The 19,983-nt window shown below is 32.7% G+C and overlaps 1 protein-coding gene across 2 annotated transcripts in view; it reads left to right on the forward strand.

The window, feature by feature from the left end:
• The window catches only part of LOC136985977 (ATPase family AAA domain-containing protein 2-like), a 119,469-nt gene that overhangs the window by 60,380 nt on the left and 39,106 nt on the right, over positions 1 to 19,983 (forward strand). For both annotated transcript variants that reach the window (XM_067283399.1, XM_067283400.1), the window contains 2 exons: positions 11,768 to 11,903; positions 15,654 to 15,844. In XM_067283399.1, coding sequence (XP_067139500.1) covers positions 11,768 to 11,903; positions 15,654 to 15,844 — 327 coding nt within the window. The remainder of the gene's footprint in view (positions 1 to 11,767; positions 11,904 to 15,653; positions 15,845 to 19,983) is intronic.

Below are 19,983 nucleotides of genomic sequence, written 5' to 3' on the forward strand. Positions count from 1 at the left end.
TTTTGAATAAGAATGTAAACAAGGTTTGTAACAATATTTACAGATAACCCCATATAATGTGGAACATCTATAGCACGGATTCACTCTAACACTGTTTGAGAATTGGGTAAAACCCTCGTACAACAAATATACCCACATTTTTTAAGGGGGTGCTGACCACTGAAGAGGTTAAGAACTGCTGAGGTAGACTGTTAGGAAAATGTCAAATAACATTTGACATTTCTTACAGCCAATTTGACATTTTTCTAATAGTCTAACTTGTTGTTTCCAAAATTAAAGATATTCGTCATCTCGTCATTAGACTGTTGTAATTTAATGAACATTAATTAAATTACAGTGGTTTGATAACAGAATGTTGAACATTTTAGCTTTTTATTTAATAAAAAGAAAGATATTTTTTAGCTTCTTGAGAACTTGAGTGTTTGTTTGATTATCTGATAGAACCATCACATCTTCAGAATGTTAAAAACATTTCAATCAAAAAGTATTTAGCTGCATACAAGTAACTTAAATGGTCATAATGACTAATTATACATAATGATTTAATTAAATTATTCCTTGTATTATTCCAAACACTTGGTTTAAAGGACATCTGTACTCAAAGAAATAAAATGTTCATACAGATTAGCAATTAAACTATTAATATATTTTTAACTGTATTAAGTGGACTTTGTCACAAAATAAACAATATGAAAAACCTCCTAGTAGCAAGAAAATTAATCTTTATGTTGAATTAAAGCAAGTGTTTTTTGTCATTTTAAATGGCCATTACCAAGCAACTAAAAATTGCATATTTAATTTACAGTATATAATATAATAGAACATATAAAGTAACAAAATGAAAAATAGTGTTTACACATAAAACAAATATTAATAATAAAATTTAAAAAGATAATAAAACTTTAAAATTGAATACATATAACAAACTTAGGGATGGGCAACCTTTTTCTATGTAAGGGCCACATTTCAAAACTTTTGAACTGATGTGGGCTGCATACAAGAGAAAAAGAAATGCCGGTAAATCACAACTGTTGATTCATATATAATTATAAATTAGCATAGGTATACTTAATTTAGATTCTGAAACTGATGTAAAGCAGTAAGACCCCGCTTAATGCAGGGGATACATTCCTAGATGAGAAAGTGCTAAATGAAACAACATTAAACGAGGTCATTTTAACTTAGAGTAAACAGGGAAAGGGGAATAAGTGACCAAAAATAAACGAATTTTATTTTAATTTTAAGTTATTTTTATATTGCATAATAATATATGTTAAATAACATGTAAATGTATGCACACAGAAATGTAAAGTTCATTTTTTGTGATGAAGGTTTTGGCTTTTTTGAAATTCTTGTTTTTTGTGATAAAGTTGTGTAGTTTCATTTTTCGCTTTTTTTCTTTCCTTAAGCTAATGTTTGTGGTAGAAGATTGCATCCAAAATGCCTTGTTTTGCTTTTGTACTCCTTTCAAAATCTGGATCATTTGCTACAGTTTGATGAACAATTTTGGTTATCATTGTCAAACTTTTGCTAAGGAAATCTGTAGCAAGTTCTTTGGTTTTTCATTTTCAGAATCATCATTTTCTAGTTCTACATGAATTCCTTGTTCTGCCAGTTCTTGAAGTTTGTTGTTGGTAAGATTCTCACCAGAAACATGCAGTAACTCCTCAATATCCTGCTCATCTACATATAATTCTTCCATATCATTTGGTTGACAATTTGGTCAACCTAACGATACAGCGATAGGCTTTTCTCATTGAGAATTCTCGGATACCTTCAGTCATAACTTCTGCACTTTGTTCATTCAGTTATCAGTTAATTCTCGCCAAACGAAGTTGATTTTGCCTCTGGCATGCATGATGTTGTTTTTTTCAAAATTGCACCAAACAAATATAGATTTAAGGAAAGTACAGTGATGAATTGCCACTTTTTGCTGATTGGTTTGTGTTTGGAAATAATCGTATTATATACGAACCAATAAAATATCACGGTAATTTGAATTGGTGTAAATTTTGAGCTTTTTTTAGGCTTCAAGCAGACCGTGTTATATCGAATCAGCATTCAGTAGGGTCTTACTGAATATTTATATTTGAAATTTTTTATAACTTAACAATTAAATTCAAATTCCATTTCCAATACTTTGAAATGGGAAAAATGCAAAGGCCTTTCAAGATGTGCTTGCAGATTTGTGTGGATTCTACAAATCCTTAGAGGAGAAGGTATTGTAGATGGAGAACTTGTAAATTCCAGATCTAGAACATGGGTCTTGGAAATCCTTTGATATTTTACAGTTTGTATCTCTAGATAATTTGTGATAAAAAGTTTTCTAGTTGCATTCAGGATGAGGAGAGAGAATTTAAGGCTTTTAGTAAAAGTAAAATTCTGGATGAGTGTATTTATCATCATCAGACTTTATACATGACTAATTGTGATAAGTTTGATGTAATTTAACTCTGTCAAGCAATTGATGACTTCTGAGGAATGGATGTAGACTGTTTTAGTGAGAAACTATGGATATAAATGGGAGAAAATGTTGTTTTCTTATAAACTGAATTTTGTCTGCCTTTTTTTGTAGGAGTAAATTGATGTCCAGGAAATGTGCTTTTTTGTGAGTTACTTGTTCTAGGTTAGCAGATAATGTTAACCTAGTATGTTATTGTTCAATGCTGATGTGACTACAGTTTGTTTCAAAATTATAAACACACCAAACTATTTCAATATCAAAAACATTAACAGTAGTAATGTATATATTATATTAGTATGTTGTTTACAACATCAATTTAAACATTTTTTTGAAATTCTTAGAGCTATCTGACAATTACAAAAAAATTTATCACAGATTTTCAATTCTTGATTGTTTCAAAAGTATAAACACAGGTGCATAAAAAAACGATTTGTGATGTCTCAATCTTATCTAGGTCCACCTTTTAATTTAATTAATTCAAATACTCTATCACGCATACACTCTACTAGTTTTTGAAGTTGTTCTTGTTTAATATTTTTCCAACAATCCATGATAGCTAATTTCAGTTCATTTACAGTATTGTTTTGTCTGTTTTGGCCATAAACAAGACAACTCATAATGCCCGAAACATTCTCTATCGGGTTCATGTCAAGGCTCCGTGATGGCCAATCAATTATATTAATTTTTTTTCAGCAAACCAATTTTTAGTTGATTTTGATGCATAAATGACAACAATATCCTGTTGGAATTGCCAGTTTTCTCCTCCAATAAGTGACCAAAAGGTTGTTAAATTTTGATACAACAGTTCTTGATACTTTTCTGAATTTATTCTATCTTCTATAAATACAACGTCTGTAAATACGAAATATAACTCACTGTGTATGGCATTATCAAATAACTTGATAATGCCGTACACAGTGAGTTATATTTTGTATTTATAGTAAACTTGGCATGAACAGCATACTAGACTTTATTACAATGTCTGTTTTACCCCCATCCAAATCATGCCCACACCCTCACAGAGCCCCAACCTGCTGTCTGCTCATTCTGACTTCTTCGTTCTCCCTTAAATCATGCCAGTAGTGACTATAACAGGTCCATCCAAATTCCATATTTTTTTCGTCTGAAAAGATTATTTGTTTCCACTCCTCTTTCCATGTCATCTTGTCTTTGGCCCACTTTAATCTACCTGTTTTGTGCAATTGTGTTAATTTTGGTTTGGCAGCCATTTTTGTAAATTTGGCTTCTTTATGATTATGCATACATCTCCATACAGTTGCTGGTGAAATTGCAATTGGCAGTGTTGATGCTGATTCTCTAACAGACAACTTGTTGACCGTCAATAGCCAAAAAATCTCTCTTTCATTTCTAGTTGTAAGGAGTTTAGGTCTTCCACATTGCTTATTTTTGCCATAATTTTCACCCTGAGTTAACACATTTCTCAGAGCACATATAAATTGTATATAATAAACTACGTACTGGAAATGGAATACTTAAAAAAAAAACTACACCTTTATAAATCCAGCAAAAATTTTAATACAATAAACATGTTTTCAATGTATTTTGACCTCATTTAAGTTTTTTATTTATTTATCTATATTTTGTTCGAGGGGCATTTTTCCGTTAAATTTTGACAAGACTATGTCTTGTTTATAAAATTGTACTGCCTGATGTCTTACCAGCTTAGAGGTATGAAGGAGTACATGTCAGGAGTTGAAATTTGGCACAGAGTGTTATGTGCCGAAATCATGTGTGCATAAAAAAACTGGACTTGTAGATAGTTGGGATCGAGAACCAAGACAAAATAAAATACAAAATGGCAACACTCTCTAAAAACAGGCAGTAGTGTGAGATTTTTGCATGTGTGCTCGTTGGTAAGTTGGAAATACGACTATTGTGAAATCAAATTTTGACAAACACGTGCATTGGGAAGTTTGAAGAGCAAATGTTGCTAAATTGAATTTTGACAAACAAATCTTTGAAAAAAACCTATTTTCCTGCCCTGTGTTATTCCCCACATATTTCTGGTTGCCATGTGCTAACCTTGACTAATCGACTGGAGATATCTTGTTTCATCATCAGAACTTTTTGAAACTAGATGGCGCGTAATTATAATTTTATAGTAAAACTAACTTCCGAAATAGAATTATTTTTTCTTTTTACATTTATTAATATATGTATTTCATTTGTGCAAAATAATAAAATAATTGTGAACGATACAATAGCAACCATTATTTTTTCAAAAATGGGAAATTTTTGCATTGACAAAAATTCAACCTGGGACATCGTGCAATGGAGAGAAATTTCAACATTCGATAGGTTAATTTTACTGAAAATGCATCATGGATGACCTCATGGTCGTAGCTGTGGCTGGTGAAGTTTGAACGTTTACGCTCAAAACCAGTGATACCAAAGATGATTTGGAGAATTGAGAACGAGACCCACTGTGAGTGTCTAAGTGATCCCACTTAGTAGTGAGTCTCCAAGACATAGTCTTGTCCCAAATATGGCCTTGCCATTTTACTTGTTATATTTATTTCTAATTCATTTTAAGTTTGATTTTTTTGTAACTGATGAAGATCGTTTAAGACGATTGAAAACATTTTTATTGTATTAAAACTTTTGCTGGATTTATAATGGTGTAGTTTTTTTTTAACATTTAAATTGATTTATAGCTGCCAAAATTTGTCTTAGAGATTGTCATGCTAATCCTTTTAGTTGGTAAATTTCATATATTTCCAACTCTGTTAGTGTTTTTCCACAAGGCATTGTTTTAAATCACAAATAATTATTTAAAACTGGCACCACATTTGTAATAATGAATGATACTACTCTCTGGTAACAACTGCTTAAACCAATAATTAATAAAAAAAAATTATCATACTAATTTTATGCACCCGTGTTTATACTTTTGAAACAATCAAAAATTGAAAATATGTGATAATTTTTTTTGTGATTGTCAGGTAGCTCTAAAAATTTCAGAAAATCTTTAAATTTATGTTGTAAACAACATCCTAATATAATAAAAACATTATTATTGTTAATGTTTTTGATATTGAAAAAAGTTGGGTGTGTTTATAATTTTGAAACACTGTATGTCAGTTACAAGTTTTGAGGACCATATAATAAATATATCATCAACATATATTTTGTATAAGTCATTCAGTTGTGTAGGTCATTCAGTATTTCACTCCATTATAGATTACTATTTATTGATCTGGTCTGTGGCTGCTCCCACTCTTCTGGAAGACAATCAGTATAGAACTTAACAAAATATATATGACTCTAAATAGGTTTTCTAACCATTTATCCATACATTATTAGGTTTAGATTGGGACTGCTCTCATTTAATGAATGAACGAAATATTTTGATTAATTAATATATTGGGTTATTCAGAAAGTAATTTTGTTTTTTTATTACTAGAGGAATTAGATGTATTTTTACCAGCCAATTTTATTTTAAACCACATTTTCATTATATACTTTGACAGCAGACATTTTAAGGCTTATTTGTAAAAAATTTTGTTTGATTCTGTACAATTGTTTTTCTTCACTGACCCATCAAATATGAAAATCGAAAGCATCATTTTCAGCATATTTTGCTTTTTTAAAACTGATCCAATGATCAAAATTTTTATGAATGTGAAATCATGCTACTATCAGAAACAATGACAACAGGTATTTGACCAAAAATGGTCAATATATAATTTAATAAAATATTTATTTATTATAAGAATATTGCATTTATTTTTCTATGGAAAAAACAAAATTACTTTCCGAACAACCCAATACTATAAATACTACAATGACTGTGTTGTAGGATAGACTTTGTGTGAGAGTTCCCATGTGAAATACTCAAAACTTAACTTAAACATATACACCTGCTTTTAGATTATCAATGCCACAAAGATCTTATTTTTACTGCATTTCACAAAATATTGATGATTTTGAATATTCACTACATGTTAATTTTCATTGTTTTAAAAACACATATAAAAGATTATTATATAATTCTTAAGCCTTGCCTTTTATCAATGTTTTGTTTATTATACTTTTTATGTAATGTTTAAATAATTATATTATTTTACAACTTGTCTGTCATTGATCATCTTTGTGAAGATTAATTTCTAATGACAGGGATCTATATTAAGAAAGCAGAGATCTACAAAATATCTTTCTGTAATGCAATTGCAAACACTCTTGAACATTGTATAGTTTCAATCACTAAAAATCTTGTCATACATAAGAAAGATATTAAATGCAACAAACAATTATCAACGAATAATTATCCAAATCAGTTTTATTAAACAGTTTGGAATCACTTTTTGATAAGTGCACTTGCCATGTTTGCACACATTCTCAATTCAACTTTCATACAACAATCAACATGCACACCAAATAACAACAGATAATGTAATCAGTCAATTTTTTTCCCCTCTTTCCTTTCATTAGATTGTCTGCTTGATACATTAAAATGATTTATTTAAAATCATAGTTTATATGACATCATTTTTCTCATGTTGTCATGCCCATATAAACATTAGACTTACTAGGCATTAACTCTATGTTATTGACTGTATTTTATGTCATTAGTAATGTTAGAACATTTAAAATAAACTATAACATATTTATTTTATGCATTTTCTTATGATTTACGTAAGCTTTTATTATTGAAAAATGTTTTAAATGTTTCTGATTTATAGAGTATCTAAACTTAAAACATTTAAATGCTGTTTGTTCTACATTTCTACAGACAAGTATTGTTCTGTTCTGTTCAAACAAATTAAATTTTCTTCTTCTGATAAAGTACTAAGTTTTAAATGTCTGTTATACAGTACTAGCTGACCCGGCCACGCGTTGTTGTGGCTCAAAATGTATCTATTATAAATGTGTAACACTTCCCCCATGGAAGGAATTTCAAAAAATCCCTTTTTAGTGTATATTCTGTTGACGTCACCTATTAAAACACAATTAAAAACGCAAAAAACCGCATGTAAATTAGTATAAATAGAAGCCGAGTTCTTCACGATAAGCCTTAATTCTGTCCCTTTCCCCGCTGGGGAATATCGAAAAAGCCCTTTTTAGTGTATATTCTGTTGACGTCACCTATTAAAACGCAATTAAAAACGCAAAAAACCACATGTAAAATAGTATAAATAGAAGCGGAGTTCTTCACGGTAAGCCTTAATTCTGTTCCTTTCCCCGCTGGGGAATATTGAAAAATCCCTTTTTAGTGTATATTCTGTTGACGTCACCTATTAAAACGCAATTAAAAACGCAAAAAACCACATGTAAAATAGTATAAATAGAAGCGGAGTTCTTCACGGTAAGCCTTAATTCTGTTCCTTTCCCCGCTGGGGAATATTGAAAAATCCCTTTTTAGTGTATATTCTGTTGACGTCACCTATTAAAACGCTTAAAAACAAACCGCATGTAAAATAGTATAAATAGAAGCCGAGTTCTTCATGGTAAGCCTTAATTCTGTTCCTTTCCCCGCTGGGGAATATCGAAAAATCCCTTTTTAGTGTATATTCTGTTGACGTCACCTATTAAAATGCAATTAAAAACGCAAAAAAACCGCATGTAAAATAGTATAAATAGAAGCCGAGTTCTTCACGGTAAGCCTTAATTCTGTTCCTTTCCCCGCTGGGGAATATCGAAAAATCTCTTTTTAGTGTATATTCTGTTGACGTCACCTATTAAAACGCAATTAAAAACGCAAAAAACCGCATGTAAAATAGTATAAATAGAAGCGGAGTTCTTCACGGTAAGCCTTAATCCCGTCCATCTCCCCCCGTAGGGAGAATTTCGACATGTATATTATATAAAAACATGTGCATATTCGAATGCAACGTTGTGTCAAAATTTCAAAGGAATCGGTAGGAACAAACAAACGTTGTATTTTATTTATATAGATAGGTAGAAAATGATCTGCTTAGGTCCATTCTCACAGAAAAGCATAATGTCTCACAGAAAAGCAAACTTAGGTCGTCGGAAGTTAGCGCCATCTGTTGGACATGAAAGCCTTAATCCATATATAAATATATTTTTGAAAGGGGGGAAATGGTGATCTTCACATATGCCACAAACCTTCGCGGGAATGTATTAAACAACTTCCCAAAGTTTCATGGCAATCGGATAAATGGTGTGGTAATGCATGAAGGACAAACACACACACACACACAGACAGACAGACATACATTCGTTTTTATATATATAGATATGTATGTTTATTATTAAATTTTAATACCAAAAGACCATTATTATCTCCTGTGTTTTTATCAAATATAAATATCTAAAATTTTCTTATAAAGAAAAATCATCTTATCTCTAATACATGTAGTTATTGAGTAAAATATCTGCCAGAGTTTTTTTAAAATTTACTAGTTACATTTTCATAATAAATGACTAGAAATTATTTTAAAAAACCAGCAATGAGTTGTATAACTTTCCTGGCTGTTATGAGTTTTTATTAAAATAAATAACTTTTATATTATTAAGCAAAATAAATAAAATTGTGTGTAGAACTATCTGTTATAAAATTTTGTTATAAAAAAACTTTTTATACAGTAAAATAACAACCTTTTTTTCTCGTTCCAGCAATATTTTAATTACGTAAAGATGTTTTCAACTGCTTTAAGCAGCCATTGTCAATTAAACAACAAAAAAGAACGTAGAATTATAAAATTATGAAAATAAGAATGAAGAGTTCTAAATTTACGAAAAATTAAACGAAATTCTATTGCGCTTGCGCAAATTGTCGGTAATGAGCTTGCGCGTTAATCCAAATGTAAAACAAAAGGTAGTAACATATCAATGTAGGCATCATAAAATATTACATTAAATATAATGATAAACTAAAAGTGGCGTTTTAATGATGTTCTGTCGCTTTAACAATGCTTTGTTAATTTAGGTTGTCAAAGAAGGATTTCCAGGCTGACACTAACATGTTTGCATCTCTATGGTCGATGCAGTTTGTGGTTAAATGAGCTCTGTGTATTTCCATTTTTTTTTTTTTTTTTCAATGTGTTTAACAGCTTGTCTTGATCTTGTGGCCTTCACAATCGAGGCTTTATCCCAAAATACCGTTATCCCTTGCTCTTTCGCAAATGCTGCCAGAACCGTAGAATCAACATTCTTGTTCACCGACTGCTTATGCTCATATACTCTGCTTTAGACTCCTCATTGTAGCGCCGACATATACTAGATCAGTGTTAAATCGATTATCTCTAATTGGGATGGAATATACTCCTGTTCTGTCGTTGTGCTTTTGTTTTCTCTTATCGTTTCTCAAGATACCGCACACTGTTGGGTTACACCTGTATATTACGTGCAGATTCCTATGCCTCGCTACCTTCTTAACTACTTTACTTAGAAACGGTATAAAATCCAGAACTAAATTTCTTCTTTGCCCAGTTTGGGTTGTTGCTGGTCCTGTTTACGTTTATGCATTCTCGTAATCAGGTCGTCGATTACTTTCCTCCGGTACCCATGTTGAACCGCTATGTTTCTTATGTATTCTAACTCATTATAAGTATCACAGACATTTGTGCAATGCGTGTGCGCACGTTTTATGAAGGATCGAAACGCTGAAGTTTAAAGTGCTCAGGGTCTATAGAATTGCTCGGTATAAAAATCGGCTGATAAACATGTTTACGATATATACTTGTCTTGATTTCACCCTCTTTACATATTATCATTACATTCAGGAAGTTAATGCTAACCCCACTTTCCTGATCCAATTCCAAGATCAATCCATACGGGTTGTTGTTGATTCTGTTCATAAACTGACGCACATTGCGGTTATTATTCCACAAAATATCATCGACATATCTGGTGTATGCTACTATATCCTTCTGGAACATGGTTAAGACTTTGCACTCAAGTTTACGGAGTACTAATTCACAAAGCACTGTCGACATTGGGCTTCCCATCGGGACGCCTCTAGTTTGAAGGTATGTCTTCCCTTCAAATTCAAAGAAAGACGTGTAGCAGATTAAATTTGCTAACTCCAGGATGTGTTTATGGTACTTGAAAGCATTATTGATGTTAGCAAATAAAAAATCTCTCAAAGCACAGAAGCAAGGTGGTAATTTTATGGAGGGGTACAAAGCTTTATAATCCATTATTGTCATACATTCTTCGTCTTTAAGCGTAATTCTCTCCAGTTTCTGTACCAATTGCAATGAGCTCTTTATATGAAAGGGGTACCCCTGCATCTTGTCACGTATAAATGCGACCAGCTGTTTTTCCAGACCGAAAGTGGGTGCCTTGCACTTCTCCACTACTGGGCGTAATTGGCAGCCAGGTTTATGGGTTTTGCCAAATACAAAAATTCTTGGTGTTCTTGGTGCTTGGATAGTAGCATTTCCCATCTTTAAAATATGTGCCAGTGGAGTTGCGACAAATCTCTTGACTCTATGCTGTAATGTTTCCAAAAATTTGTCTGGGGCAATAATGCATTCTGTGCTTTCAATATATTTTTGTAACTTCTGGTTATAGGAATTATGCTTCCTGAGCACCACACCTTTAGACTTATCTGCTTTTAAGAGAACTATGTCATTGTTCAAAAGGTTGTTATTTTACTGTATAGAAACAATTCCAGTAAGCTTTGTTTATTTATTTAAAACTTTTTATATTTTTAATTACTATAAAATGGCAAAAAGCTTAATTTTGTGAGTATAGATGAGTTTTATATATTAAAAAAATACATAAATGTTAATAATGAATAAAATCTTCATTAAGTTCTACCCCTCTTAAGATATGATACATGATACCTCTCTGTCTCCCCACTTCAACCTTTAACAACCAAAATTTAATGGCATTAATGCTCCTCATATACAAGCCACCATGCCAAATTTCATTACTTAATCTTTATTCCATCCTGAGATGCCAACACAGATAGATAGAAATGTTTTGGCCATTTATTACTTTTTTGGATTCAGGAGGTCTCAAAATGTGGAAATTTGCAAAAAAAGAAAAATCTCGGAGGATCAAATTTGACACAATTCCAGTACTTTCTGTTGCTATGTATATATAACAGCTGGGAAAGTAAAATGAGAAAAACTGAAGATGATCGCACAATATTAGGAATTGTTTGTTTGGTTCATTATACAAAAACTTTTTTATTTCATTCATTGTTTTTACAGATCAGTCTTCTTTTTCAGCTTAATCTGGAAAATTGTCTTTGAATAAAGATTATGTAGATGTTAATATTTTTTTGTATTCATAAAATGTAATATAAGTTTGAATATATTATTACTTCTCTCATTAATAACTTGTAAAATGTTTATTTTTAAACAGATTCAGGATATGTTTGAGTTAAATGAAGGAGAAGTATTAAGAATGGAAAATCCAAACAGTGATGAGCGAAGAGAATTTTTTTCCAATCTTCTATTACAGAAAGTGTTTCTTCCTCCTAAACAAAAAAATAAAAAAGGTAAGATTTAGGAATTAATAAATGAAAAAAAAAAAATTTTAATTGATAAATACTTTTTGTAAATTGTGAAATATTTTCCTAAAAGAAGTTGTCATAAATTTTGCATACAGATGGTTGTGGCAGTTTGGGTGCAAGCCTGCTTCTCCAAGGGACCTAAGCTGAATCTGAGCAAATGGCTCCAGAATTTTTTGCGGGTATTCTTGTCAGATGATTCTACTTCCTCCCTTTTTCTAGCTCATTGTAGGCTCAGTCAAATTTGTGATGTGTGTAAAAAGGCCCTCTGGTGCGTATTTACACACACCACAAATTGCAAAAATATGCATATCCTCACACTCACAATCCAGAAATGGTGAGCAGCAGTCAAAAAGAGACTACAATCTTATAAACTATCCATTCAGCAACTTCCTCTACACTTTCCTGTATAGACACATCTCCTTTGCTTCAGACACACTTATGCTTCTTCTAGCACATGTTCTCACATTATCTTTGACTCAACACCTTACATTCTTTCATATACTCATCCATTTGTTTCAACCAAGATTTTCTTGGTCTTCCTCTACCACACTTTCCATCCACCTTTCTTATATAATCTCTTCAACACTTTTATCTTCTCAACATGGCCAAACTATTGTAGAGCTAATTTTGAACCACACTCTTTCATACCATATTCCTCCAGCACTTGTTCATTTCTCAAATAGTCTCTCCTCATTATGCCACACACACCTCTCAAATACAGTGGTATTTCAGTTTTCATTGATAATCCGTCCAAAAACAATCAGTGAAATCTGAAACCGACAAAAACCGAGGCAATTATTTCCATATGAATCAATGTAAATTCAATTAATTCATTCTAGACACTCCAATTTACATACAAAAAGCACATTTTATAGAGAATTAATATAGCTCTAAATACTGAAAGTAATAAAAATTTAACATAAAAGACTAATTAGCATAAAGATAAAAACATTAAGATTAAAGATAAGATAATTATCATTAAGATGAAAGCAATGGAATTGTTTGGCTAGACTTGTGGGGTAATATCTTGTCTTGTAGAAGCTAGTTGGACATGAGCTTCTAGCCTATATTACCCTGTGGTAAAGTGTGACATAATTGTCATGTAATAGTAGTTGTATGCGTTTATGATGGTCGTATCGAGGAGAATAATGCCTTCCGAAAAATCCATTTAAGGTGTTACAGACGTGGAGAAAACCCAGAAAACTTCATGTGGCCAGCCTGCTCTGGCAAAGCGCAAACCCATGACTGAACTCCCAGTGTTCACAGAACAGAACTGTTGTCCAGTGTTCACACAACGAGAAATAATGCCACACTGTGCCGGAAAACGCATGGGTTGCTCTTTGTTTTCACAAAATTAGCAGCGAGGTCACTTAGCATGCTGACGAAATCCGAGACAATCAACAAAAACCAAGACAAATTTTTCATGATAAAAACCAATGAAAACCAAAACCGATGATAACCGAAGTCAACGAAAACTGAGGTATTACTGTACCTCGTCTCCCATGTGATAATGCATATCCTATGATACTTGTGCCATACCCAAGTTTTGCTACTATACAAAGGAACTACAACACAGCCATTTATGCCTATTTGGACATCCTTTTGTCCTTTGCAAATTTACTCATTTCACCCATATCTGAGCTGCACTCTTCTGGATGATTTCATCATCTATCCTTTCATTCCTATCTATCACACTTCCAAAATATACAAACTCATTCACTTGTTTCAGTTGTTCACCATCCAGCTCAATCTTGCAATCCATTTGCTTACCTTTGTATACAAACATAATAACTTTAGTTTTACTCACATTCACTTGCAGCATACATCCTCACATGCCTCTTCAATATTACAAGTGTCCAAAGCTCTTCTTTACTCTCTGTTAATTGCACAGTGTCATCTGTAATAAATGACACTCATTCATTTCCAATTTTCATTTCACACTCCAGTAATATGAAAACATTAAACAATCATGGGGATATAACACACCCTTGTCTTACACCCTCCTCAATTGTAAACCACTCAGACACTTGCCATCCATGCATACACATGCTTTGCTGTTTTCATACATTGATCTCTCACCTCTAAGTAGTTTACCTCTCACTCTGTACTCAACCAATTACCACTTGCTAGAACAAATGTTCAGTTAATAACAAATATATTTATTTTAATTTTGTTATCCATAAAAAAAGCCTTCAATGATAAAAATGAGTAACTAATTTACAAATAAAATGCAAGCTTAGAGTTGCTTACTTTTGTCAGACAACAGTTTAACGAAAACCGTTACTCCAATAGCAGTACTCCGCAAACAACTGGTTAATGCATGCTGAACACAATTATTATGTCAGTGATACACTAAGATTTTTTGTGACTTCATGAGTTGTTATTCATCGATATTTTTTTCTTTTCTTTTTTTTTTAAACGATTTCTTCTGAAATTTCTTTATGTCAACTGTTTTTGGGTGCCGTGTACATTTTGTATCCTTTAATTCAAAATTTCCCAAACAAAATTTTCAAAACCACATTTGACATGTCTGATGTTTAGGAGCATCTACCACATACACACTATGAGTATTTTTTACTGTCTGTATAGTATTATATTCATTATGAAACTTAAAACCTATACATAATATGCCTTACATGCATTTTATCTGCAGACATTTATGTGGGAACGCCGAGGTAGGATGGAGTCGTACCTCCTTTTCTTCGGCGAACAGGTTGGCAAGACCCACCCCACTGTCAAGGATGGCGAAATTTTTATAATATCCGACTCGTCGCGATTAAGTAATTAATTGTCAGGTCGAGTGGAGGAAGTGTGTGGGTTCGTCGATAAGTTTACGGCGATATTCGAATAAACGGACCCAGGATGAAAACACATGACGATTTATTTAGACGGACAAACAAAATACAGAAATCTAACGCGTCCCGTCCCTAATCGCGGGAGAGAGAGAGTTTACACATGTTGGGGGATCATACCTCGTCTTCTGATATCTCAGTTGGAATCGAAGGTGAAATCGTCTTGGCTCTCCGGTCGTGGAGGTAAGCAGGAGGATCGGTCGGGGCGGCTCGTCGGCAGCGGGCTTCGGTGGCTTCGGGGGTTCGGCTCTCGATTCTCGGGACTGATCCTACGGGTCGGGCGTCTTATGCGTACCTTCAGCGACCCCGTCCTCAGATATCTCCCCCCTTTATATACTCCAGGTCTCGTCCGCTGTGATCACCCATTGCGACGGAGGGTGATGAGTCGATCTCTGTGACTCAGAAGTCGGATCCGGAGAAGAGGGAAGTGAGTTTGACGGCGGAAGGCTGCACATCCTTTGAATCTTGATTGCTATCTGCGATTTTGATCGCTATCTCCCGAGGAGATTTGAACAATAAAATTTTAAAATCGGTTGGGCCAGTTTAATATGGTCCTCACATTTAGATTTGATTTTATGCAAAGTGTGAGATAAAAAGCTTTAAGTAAAGACAGCTGTTAAAGTGCATTAATTAAATCTTCAGTTGCATATATAAAGGGATTGTCACAATTTATTTTGCACATCAAGCAAAGGATACCTGTATATGCATAAAAAGTATTTTTTCTTTGTCACAACAGTATGCCACATACCTTAAAGGATTAACTACATTTTTATTTATATTAGAAAAATGTTTAAAGAATTTAGATAAAAGGAATTTACTAATTTATTATTTAATAATAATCAGAGAAAAACAATTTCCTAATTTAAGATGTATTATTTTATAGCTAGGTTAGAACCTTTACCCGTTGCACCGTTACCTGAACCACGAATTCTGACAGAATCAGAATTGCAGCGTTTGAGGCAGCAAGAGAATGCTACTTTAACAGAACTGAGAATATTTTTAAGAGCAGTTTTGACAAAATTAGCAAAAGATAGGAAATTCTCCATTTTTGCCAAACCTGTCGATCCTACTGTGGTATGATTGATTTAACTTTTTATTCTTTTTTGGAATATATCATAATTTTTATCATAATTAAATATATTTTCATAACTTTCTTTTAGAAATTACAAAATTGTATGGAACATATAATCTTATTTGGTACATTTATAGTCATAATGACATATTTGCAAAACATTGTTTTTTTAAAAGATATAAGCCATCTTGTGAACAGTATTATGATTTCTTGTTATATTTTTCAGAATATTTTCAAATGTTTATTAATGTGTTTTGCTCCTCATTACATTGTTTTTATTCAGTTTTATAACATCTGTGGGTTGTTGTAACTTCATGCTGATAACCAGCAGTGGTGTACTTATAACACAAGACCCACAAAAATTGCTGCACCAATGTATATTCTATATTTTCAAAGTGACTTTTAATGATACAACATTTGTCAGTATGCTGTTTAAAAACATATTATTTGAAATGTGCTGTTTTTCCCACTTTTTAAACATTTTTTTCTATTAGCAGTTTATTGTACATGTAAAGATATAATAAGTGAAGTAAGAGAAATGAAATTTGAAATGCAACTGTTTAAACTATATTGTACCAAAAATATTTTCAAATAATGAAACTTATATTTATTTGTTTCAATTCTATTTTATTTATCAAATATTACAAAGGAAGCACCATAAGTTTCCAACCTAATCTACTGCATATGACTGAAAGACATTTCAAGACAAGTACATAAAAGATTAATATCTTATTAGTGTTTGATTCAAATTTAGCAGCTATAGCACTGAAAGATGATTTATAGTGGACTTCTATATATGACATGGCAGCAAATTTTAGAATATTAGACAGTCATAAGTTTTTTAAAAAAGAATGCTGTGGAAATCAAGTCATGTTTAGATCATGTGTATGGAGAAGCTTTGTAGTCATATACCACTATCAAAGAATGGGCTAAATGTTTTGATTAGAACCAAAATCCCTTGAAGATGATGTGAGATCTGGTTGTCCAGTAGATGCAACAACTTATGGTGGAGGAGCTGGATCTTTCTGATCACCAGCTGAAAGTGAAAGAAATACAGTAGAGCATCGATTATCCGACCCCCAATTAACCAACTTATCAGTTAACCAATCGCATTCTAGTCGGCAAATTCAAATGTCTGCTAGTGATGTGGCGCTACAATATTTGGTTATGTCTTGGCTACTTTAATATTATTTTTGTTAAATTTTTGCATGTTTTAGCTGGCAGCACTGGCTCAACCATGAAAGGGAGGGTAGTATTTAAACCAGGCGTAATACACTACACTAATAATGTATTCTTTCATACTTTTCTGTTATCCGACTTTTCAGTTATCCGACCAACCCCAGTCCCCAATTAAGTCGGATAAGCGATGCTCTACTGTAACAGCAATGAGCGACATATTAGATATGAGTGTTTGGTGTATATTTCATGAACATCTAGGCATGTGCAAAGTCAGTGCAAGATGGGTTCCTAAACTTCTTTCTGCTGTCCAATGACAGCAGCATGTAGAAAAGTGTGGAGTTGATTTTGAACCTTTAGAAATTGGGTGGAGTTGATTTTTTGAAATCTATTGTAAACTGTGGTCTTTATTATGATTCCTTTTCCAAAATAGAATGAATGGATTGATTAAAACAGTGGAAGGGAGCTTCAAAAAAGACTAGTGTCACATTCAACCAAGAGCTCATTCAAAGATTATTGTTTTTTGGGACTGTGAGGGCATATTGATGGTAGACTTTAAAGAAACATTAAAATAAATGCAAAATATTATTCAATGTTACTACATCAGTTGTGTGCAAAGATATGCAGAAGATGAAGAAGAAAATTAACAATAGGAGTGCACTTGTTGCATGACAATGCACCCACCCACACCGCAGCACTTGCTGAAAGCTGCTATTCAGGACTGTGGCATTTAGTGGCTCAATCACCCACCTTACAGCCCAGATCTGGCTCCATTGGACTGTTTTTTCTTTTCAGATTTAAAAAAATCTCTTTGAGGAAGATATTTTGACAGTGTTAAGGAACTGCAGACAGCAGGAATGGACGATTTTGAACAAAAATCTTCAGAATATTTTTATAACGGGACTGAATTGTTTTTTAAACATAATCATAAGTGCAATGAAATCAAGGATTATTATATTGAAAAATAATCATTATTTGTTTTATCTCTCACCTTTCCTCATTAGGTCCGAAACTTATGACCCATCCTATATATATTAGTTGTTGTTATTCTTATTATTAATTACAATTATGCTAGTCCTTACCTTGTCAAGGTAAAATAGGTCAGATGTTCCAATGAACTGTATGACAGTGACAGTGAGAACACAAGCCTCCAGTAGAGCCAACCATGATGGTAAGGTTTATGAGAAGAAATAAAGCAAAGAATGACTCACAAACAGCATATAATTCAGAGTGGATGGTGGCTGCTGAATATTGTCCATTCTTCAAATTGGGGCAGTTGATATATAAACACTTGGATTTAGTTATCTAAATACAACAAAATAGTCATGACATGTTCTCAGCATAATCCTAGCTTGGATTTTACTTGGGTTAACAAGGTTCACATTTGTGGGTTAGATAGATGCTCACATTTGAAAAATCTGCTAGTCTTCTTTGATCATTGAGAAATCAGGAATTTTCTAGTGGGCTGTTTGCTTATGTTTCTTCCTTATTTTAGTATATGTTATATTTTACTTGAGAAAAATAAATTAATAAACAAAATACAAGCACTGTCTGTCTATAATATTAAATTAAACAAGTCTTATTCTAATCAAGCTGTAAACCACCATGGTATGACTCATATAAACAGATTCCTGGTTCATGGCATGTATAAATTGAAATTTTAAAGAGTCTGGCCCTAATTTGGATGTGTATTACTTTAAGTCAACCCATGCAAACTGACATTTGGCCTACCATGATGTGAATTTTGTAACTTTTAATGTGAAAATAACTGATTACAACTTTGGCCATAGACTGCCATGACAGAGCCCACAATTAACTAGTTACCACCTGGATTCAATTGAAACTGACAGCTATTCAATTCTAAGTGTCCAGAGAGGTAGGCCAATGCCTTAACTGCTTTAGCCATCCAACTGGCAATATACATATATAGGAGAAAGTGAGAGAATTGTGTGTATCTAGGCAATTTCCAGAATAACTCTAAACATACTAAAAAAGTATTAGTTTGCAAAATAATCCTATAAACATTTTGTTTTCATACAACCATGGTAGTTATAAATTAAAAATTTTACTAGAGTAATGCAGTTTTAAAAGCAAATACAAATATACCATATTTGTGTGTGTATAGGCCATATAAGTGTATAAGTTACAACCTGTTTATGAAATGACATATTTGAAAAAATAAAAATTTTATAGTTCTGCTGAGGGTTGAGAGTAGATACATAGATATACAGAACTATGACAACAATGGAAATTTCAAACAGATAAAGTGATGGTTAATGCTTATTAAGTGCTTGTTAAATATGGGTTGAGTGAGAGTGAATTATATATAAAAGTTTAAATTGCAAGTGGTGTGTTATGCACAAGAAAATGGAGATCAAGCAGCAGGAAGTTTGACGTAGACAAAAAAACATCTGGTGATGGATTCAAAGAAAGAGCACTCCTGAGAAAACATGACAAAATTGCAGAAAGACAGCAAAACATCCCAACCTGGAAGCAAATCTGTTGAGATGTATCTGTGAAATTTGGGCAGATTGATTTTCTGTATCTGTTGAAATGATGCAGTTTGAAGCTCAAAGGATTGCTCAAAATATGAAAATTCCCAAAAGTGAATTTAAGGGAAGTGACAGCTGGGCAAGATGTTTTATTGCATGACGTGAGCTTGTGATTCAGTGTCGAACTTCAATAGTGCAGCAGCTTCCTGACACCTACAGTATAAAGAGAAACTAGGCCTACTTGCATTTCAGAAACATGTCCTCAGCTTAAGAATTGGCTACAACTTAAGGGCAATAAGCAATGCTGACAAAATTCCTGTCTTCTTTGATATACCAAATGACACTATACTCAATCAGGCAAGTGAAAAAAACAGTTCTGGTGCAAACAATGGGAGCAGAAAAGCAGCATTGTACTATAATGCTGTGTATCACTGCTGACAGAAACAATCTGCCACCTTGCATCATTTTTAAGC

This window comes from Centruroides vittatus, unplaced genomic scaffold, assembly GCF_030686945.1.
Source record: "Centruroides vittatus isolate TY-2023 unplaced genomic scaffold, ASM3068694v2 contig_986, whole genome shotgun sequence".
NCBI lineage: Eukaryota > Metazoa > Arthropoda > Arachnida > Scorpiones > Buthidae > Centruroides > Centruroides vittatus.